At 31.0% G+C, this 7582-nt stretch overlaps 1 protein-coding gene across 9 annotated transcripts in view; it reads right to left on the bottom strand.

Annotated features, from left to right (window-relative positions):
- Positions 1–7227, bottom strand: part of LOC148615075 (dynein axonemal heavy chain 1-like) — a 53207-nt gene extending 45980 nt beyond the window's left edge. For 8 of the 9 annotated variants that reach the window (XM_088589748.1, XM_088589740.1, XM_088589747.1 and 5 more), the window contains exons 1-11: positions 7122–7208; positions 4672–4845; positions 4434–4506; positions 3880–3965; positions 3498–3586; positions 2949–3232; positions 2502–2663; positions 1561–1813; positions 1092–1249; positions 693–907; positions 270–437 (exon numbers count right to left, since the gene is read on the bottom strand). In XM_088589748.1, the coding sequence (XP_088445874.1) occupies positions 270–437; positions 693–907; positions 1092–1249; positions 1561–1813; positions 2502–2663; positions 2949–3232; positions 3498–3586; positions 3880–3965; positions 4434–4506; positions 4672–4839 (1656 nt within the window). In that variant the 5' untranslated portion in view covers positions 4840–4845; positions 7122–7208. Of the gene's footprint in view, positions 1–269; positions 438–692; positions 908–1091; positions 1250–1560; positions 1814–2501; positions 2664–2948; positions 3233–3497; positions 3587–3879; positions 3966–4433; positions 4507–4671; positions 4846–7121 lie in introns of all 9 variants that reach the window. The other variant, XM_088589739.1, reaches the window with a different exon arrangement.
- Positions 7228–7582: the final 355 nt, after the last annotated feature.

Here is a 7582-nt window from a genome sequence, read left to right on the forward strand (position 1 = left end):
AAATTTCCTACTATGGAATGTTTTTTTAAAGGGGTTACAAAATATCAGATAAATTACAGTTACATTACAGTTGCAAATTCATTGACAAAGGGATTAAAGTGGAGATGACACAAAAACAATTATGGTTCAGATATAAATCCTGTTGATGAGAAATGAAAAAGGAAGCAACCGTGAAATAAAATTCATGGAGGTACAGGAAATACACTTCAATGTCCTTACAATCCTAAAGTATTCAATCAAAATATTACAATTCATTAATTCAAACATACCTGCATAACAAATTTAACCATTTCCATGAAAGCCTTCAGCTTAGAGATTTGGTAGACTTCCCAGTTAGTTTCATGGATGTTAAACCATCCTTTGCCTACATCTCTAAGTGATGTTCTTATATGTGTTCTGAGTATGGTGATCCAACTGTCTTTTAAGAACAGAGACACCTAAAACAAGAAAACAATGAATGAAATAATCAAAGTCAATAAGCAAAATTCAAGCAACAGAAGTTTAAATTCTTGTTGTGGTAATAGGAACATTGCAAACAAAATACCCTGTAATATGAAACTTGTGTAGATATGTAAAACTGAAAACATACATGTTGACATTTATAACTAAAATCTGTCTCACTATACAAAAAAAGTACATTCAGTATTGAAAAATGTTCAAATTATCACACACAATGTATTGTTTGGGCTTACCTGAGATGTAGCTTGTGATTGGGTCTGTTCAAATTCCTCCAGCCTCATTGGTTTTGTGGTAGGGATATGGAATAAGGACATGCCACACACTTTGTTACATTCTGTCCTGACTTTACCAGTGGCTTCAATACTTTCTTTTCTTGTGAGTAATGAGTGGAAGGCAAACTGATCATAGTTTTCATCATAAGGGTACTCTGGAACATCTAATACACAGCCTGAAACCAAATCAAAATGTGAAAAGTGAGTCAAATTAACCCAAATTCATTAAAAAGTAACTATTCATGTTATAGGACAAGTAAAGTGTAATACACAGATGACTTGTTCAAGCTATTGTGTATCAAATAGATTAATAATTCGAAATTTAAGGGGGATAAGAAAACAATCATTAAATTTCATTACCTTTCTCTGGTACTTCTTCATCCAGCTTCTCTGGTTTGGTTACAAATGCAAATGTCATAGGATCCTCATCCACTGTTTTGTCAAATATAATTCTGTTCATTGACCAGCAAAAATCTATGTTAACTTCCTTTTCCAAGACTTGAATGTAATCATCCAAACTGAAAACATAACAGTCATTCATTGAAAGACCTCAAACTGACAAAAATAAATAACTCTATCTGTCGTGTAATAACCTTCAATGATGTACAGTCAATACATCATGTTGTACATCAACATGTAAATCAATGTCGTTTTTATCTTCTTACTTATGGAATTCAATCAATGCTCAAAAATATGTATTAATTATCTTTCTAATGATATATGTCCTCTTACAAGGCAAAGGGTTAAGAATATTTGTTTCCTAATATGTTAAAGTATAAACAATTACAGAAAGAAATTCTGAGAAATCAAAGTATGAAACAAGCAATACTTTTTGTCCTTTCCAATGCCTGGACTATTTCTAGCACAATCTGTCATCCTTTTTAGTGATGCCTGATCTAGCTCACCAACTCCATCCATCGGCATACAGTCAACATAAAGATTATATCTAAGGAGAGCTTCTGTTTCTTGTCGAAGCTTGAATGCATCTGCAACTCTAGCAGCAAAGACTCTAGGATCCTCAGCTTTAAACATAACTCTGATCCTTGGTACCCAGTACTGACTTTTCAGAGTCATCCTAGAACCTGAAATATGACAAAACAAACATTGTCAGAAATATCCCAATACTTCAAGTAGATCATTGAAGAAAGTCTTACTTGCCAGTGCATTTTATAATGTTGTTTGGAATATCAAAGTACATTGCATTCAAAACTGTGGTTAAAATATTGTGATTAGACTTTTTCAACTCCATATTTTTGCCACATTCCATAATTGGTTTTTTTTTTTTAATAAAATCATAAATCATTATATCGGTAATTAATATTATATTTTCATTTAGCAAATATTTCATGATGCTGAGGGTCATAATGGCAGTACATGGACCGGTTGATCATCCCAAAAAATTATATGGACCAAAGCATAGCTGAGGTCCACTGAATTTTTTGGGGGCAACCAACCGGTCCATATATTACAATGACCAAAAGTAGCATAGACTACTTGCTATTTTATACTTTTTATTTATAATTAACTCTCCATTATTCGTGTGGAAAAAAGAGAAAAAATACACAACTTCATAAATGATGACATCACATTCTGAAGGTAAAGTGATCCATATAACTTGTTACCCGTCCATATGAGTTAATAAATAAAACTCATAAAATTATATAAATATTAAAATATATTATTTGATTTTACATATCAAAGTGTTGGTCATTTTGTAAACTTTATATATTCATATGTAATACAAAAATGTATAAATATATAACATTTTACCATCAGACTGTACTCCACCATTAACGACAGCTTGTCCAGAGTCATCTACAATTCTACCAGCTGCATTGCACTTCTGTACAAAATATTGTTTATCTTTGCGGTCATAATCTAGTACACCAACCTCAGTCCACTCATATTTAATCTTAGGATCAGTAGGATCCACTACAATAATGAATTAATTTTGAATATAAATAATTTTGAGTTTTATACAACATATGAAAAAAATTGCACTGATGTCACAAAACAAGACTATTATCAGTCTAATCAGAGTTACCGTGAATTTTAAAAATATTCTAAGACTTAATTACTTTTTTAATTTATGGTGTAAGGGGCATACATTACTAAAAGTTAATGTAAAACCTGTACTGTAACAAAACATTACCTCAAAAAGTAAAGATGAAAAAAAAGTCTCTTAGGTTTACTCCAAATAATTCAAATAACACATACACTCTTTATCAGAATCTTTGCTAGGCAACAAGGCGATAGCTGGAACAGGTTTCCTACTACCATTGTCTTGGCCCATCTGGAGCCATTCTGAAGGTAGACGACAGTCATGCTCTTCACTGTCAAACAAATGGAGGGGCAAGTAAGGTGGAAATGGGGCAGGGTCATTAGGATCCATATTGATCTGTACTGGCATGGTGTTCTGTTTTGGCATTAGCTGGTCAACCTTGATGCCTGAATCTTTCAGTAGGTTCTTTAATTCAAGTGTAGCATATAGTCTCCTTCTCCTGAAAAATCCAAACAATCATGATTTACATGAAGTTTTAATTAACTATAAATGATATAATGATTTTTTAATTAAGATTGTAAATTTTTTTTAAAAACCACTTATTGAACTCAAAATTTGCTGAGCTGGTCACTAAGAAGTGTGGTATACAGGAAATAAATGTGCTGGAAACCTGGTTTAAAGGGGAGGCAAAGTAAAAGTGTTGACAAGTTCATATACCAAATGTTAATAAAAATCATAAACTTAAATGGGGATATCATCTTTACCTTTCCACTTCAATTTTTCTTGGACAATCTCCAGGTTTGGTATAAAATGGCAACTGGACCTTAGGTTCATATGACTTTCTTGGAAAGTCCTGTAAAAAACATAATACCATAAAAAGTTACAAACCGACACCAGTAATGGTTGTTTTCTTTGTAAGATATATGTTAATCTTGTTTTCATTTTAACAAAAGAAACAAGTTAAAAGAAAATTACATGAATAAAAAGGGTATTTAAAAAAAAACAACCAATCTATGAAGTATATTAAAACTAACTTTCAATAATCATATTTTTTTGTTTAGCTTGTTTTTTTTTTTCTGAGAGAAAGGATGGTGGTTGGAAAGTCTTTTGAATAAATATAGTACTTTTTTCCTAATTTGAACTTACAGATATTGCAGTAATTTCTGTTGAAGGCCCAAATGTTGTACCTTTGATTTGTTTAAGTACATCACCCTTCTCTTCATATGATGTTACTATTAAAATAAAACAATAGCAATACTGATATTCTATCACACAATGAAAAGTTGAAATGCAGCAGAATAAAACATAGCAACTAAATCTGTCTGAAGAGTGTTAGTAATTATGTGTACATGCAGGTGTTTGGTTGACACAAGTTCAAAATGTATTGAAAGTAACTACTTATATAAAGTTGTTCATGTTTTTGGTTTATTCAGGGTTTAGGCCAGTTTTTAAAGACTCAAGGTTGGCCTGACAATATTCAGAGGGAAAGCCTGCAAAACAATTCAGCCTAAGCATATGAGGATATTTTTTATATCAATTTTAATTATAAATAAAAGTTAAGTATAGGAAAGCGGTCTTCATGCAAATTAAATAAAAATGTCTATTTTTTATTTAAATCATAAAAACAACCATTATAAATGCAATTTATTCACCTATTGTGAAAGATTTTAATAATCTTTAATACAAAAAACTTGGCTCACCTTTTGGTGTGTGTTTTTCTTTGGCAACATTCCATAATGTATCTTGATCAGTTGTTGGCCCATTTAAAACATACTGCAAAATAAAACAATCTTTAATAACTTCATTATAAATGACAACTTGGTATTGCATAATAATAATAATATTTATTTATATTACACTCAATACTGGTACAGAATAGACAGACAGAAAAAGATATTCCCCTAACTTTCTTCATAAAGAAATAAAAAACAAACTTACATCTAACTGTCCATCACTTCCATCAGTTCCAATAATATCAGAATAAAATCCTCTTTGTTTTATTTCAGGGTATGTCTGTCCGCTTGAAGAAATTTTACCAGGAGTACCAATTCTTGTCCTATTGGAAGAAAATGGCCTCCCGCCACTCCTGCTTGGTCTTGCTGACATTTTATTCTGAAATGTAAGAAATACTTTTACATATTACATATTTCAATACATGTCATATTTAACTTTTTTTTTTTTCAATGCAATAATGGAAGACACAAAATTTACTGCCTATTTTCACAATGAGCTACTGGTAACTGATAAGACATCTATATAGTTTAAACTGTAGAAAAATTTGTCTGTAGGATTTGCTATCCCTAAAATTCAAAGAAACTTTAAACAGTCCGTAAGTGGATTTGCCAATGAGCCTAATTCTCACTGGAAGTTGACATGCACTTTTATAGCTGGTACTTTGTAAAACTTAAGAACCTCATACAAAATTTCAACTGTTACAAAGTACTAAACTGAAAAAGTGGATGGCTAACAAGAAACTGATTGGCAATCATTGGCTAAAATCTAACATACAGTACAACTTGATTATCATACTGAAGATGCATACCAATTGTACAATTGAAGGGTTGCCAAGAATTATTCAAAAACCATACTTAAAATTTCATTTTACTTCCAAGTACAACCCCATCAATATCCTTTTTTTTTTTTAAAGTTTCATAATAAGTACATTTCTGAAATATTATCAGTTCTCCATGGAAAGGGTGAATATCTAACACATAACCTATGATGTAAAAAATGCACTGACTGACTATCTCAAATGACTATCTTTCCTATCTTAGAAAAGTATATATTGATTTGGATACTACGATCATAGCTATATTTTTTTTTATTTTTTTGGAAACGGGTTTGGTTCTTGAACAATCCAGACCAGCTGAGAAAGATACATACATACATATCCTTAACCTTTTAACCATATTCATTTAAATTAGAAAAAAAAAAAAGATCAATGCTCAGTAAATATTGTGTGCTCCAGATTGACTTGATAGATAAATAAAATTTTGTATTTTTTTTTCACACAGTGGGAACGGGGAGTTGCACGGCTAATCGTCCCAAAGTTCTGATTTCACTAGTTACCACACGAAAAAATGTTAAAATGGACAAGAAAGGACACAAATTATTATCTACATGAATACCACGTCATGTCTCTATATTGTATAATTGTGTAATGTTTTATTTATTATGTCATCTGATGAATATACATTTTGAATGTAAATGCCCCCTGCGGGACCATGATTGGAAGAATTTGAATCATCAAAAGTTGGTAATAATTATAAAATAATTGCATATATGATGGGCCTGATGTGTTATTTTTGTTCTTCATGATTGGTGCATTTTCGCTATCATGATCCATTTTTCTACAAATTTATTTTTCGTGATTCGTGATGGAAGCATAGTTCATGAATTGTTTTCATTGGAGTTTTAAGTTTGTTTTTCGTGATTGAGACATATATTTCGTTCTCGTGATTTTTTTTTCCATTTCGAAATAAAAAGTTCCATTGAGTTGTCTTTCTTGGCTTAAAAAGTTGAAGTAGCGTGATAATTTTTAAAGTGCAATTAGAATCTGGGAGAATTCAACACATAAACAAGTAATGAGCCAGTAATGTATTTGATTGTAGCTTAATTGAACCAATCTACAACACAAACAACCAGCTTCTGAATCTCTATTATCGGATTAATTGGGGATACTTTTTTAATATTTTCGTGATCCGTGACCATGGAAATTTATTTTCTGAGAATCATGATTGACAAAAAAATCAACCTGTGAATTGAGGTGAGACAACTCCCCCCCCAAAAAAAATCAGGCCCCTCTATGTACTTTAAAAAAAGTTTGTAAATAAATATTAACGTAAACTTATTATAATTTTTGTTTTATATTTGAAATATAAGTCATGAATAAATAAGATTGTACAAATTTTGTATGTTTTGCCTGAAGAGATTCCCTGAAGAGAACAATGAAAACTACAAAAACAACAATCTATATTTCGCTTCATACACAAAAATCTCAGACCATAAATAACTACAGAAAAATAGCAAAGAATCATTTGTTATCAAGTTTGAGTGCGTACCATGCAACTCGGACTTGCATGCACAGCAGAGTGTCGTGAGTGACGGTTGTCTGACATAGACTGTGTTAATCTAAGAATATAATCTTTTTAAAAAAATGATGAACAATTCTAAATTTAATGTTTAGATTTCATAACCTTCTTTCTTGTCATTTAACTAGTTTTTTAATACTATTATCATATTTTAAGCGATAAAATATCTTGACTAAGTTCGCGATTTTCACAATGAGTTAAAATTTTCCGTAAAAAGAGAAAAATAATCTACCACCAACGGCTTGTTAGTATACAGCTTTTATATATGATAACAAAGTAAGCGAAAACATAATCTACCTTCAAGAAAACATCCAGATCGTAGAAGTTTTGCAGGTTCTTGTTCAGCGTTTACAAATGGCGTCTCGATCTTGGCAACAGAATGACCTAAAAGGAGGACGCGCTTCAGACAACATATGATAAATCTTTTATACACGGGTATTGATAAGCCTAATAGAATGCTAGAAATTGTCTTTTTGCATAATTTATTTATTTAAACGAAATGCACAAAATAGCAAAATATTTAATTCTAAATGTTGCGCACGTTACTGTAGTGTAATCATAGTTTTAATCTTATTTCAAAATAATAAAAAAAAGTAAAAAAGCGGGAAAATTTAAATGATTCTGCATGACTCGGCTGGCTAAATATTGATAGAATATAAACAGGGGTGTTGCTGCCTATACGCAAATACGCAGTCGCGTACTTTCGGAAAAAGTAACAAAAATAAAAACATTTTAAAGATGAAATAAAGGTTTTATGC

This window comes from Perna viridis, chromosome 6 (genome assembly GCF_037379345.1).
Source record: "Perna viridis isolate PV_CMFRI_1.1 ecotype Kerala chromosome 6, ASM3737934v1, whole genome shotgun sequence".
Lineage (NCBI taxonomy): Eukaryota > Metazoa > Mollusca > Bivalvia > Mytilida > Mytilidae > Perna > Perna viridis.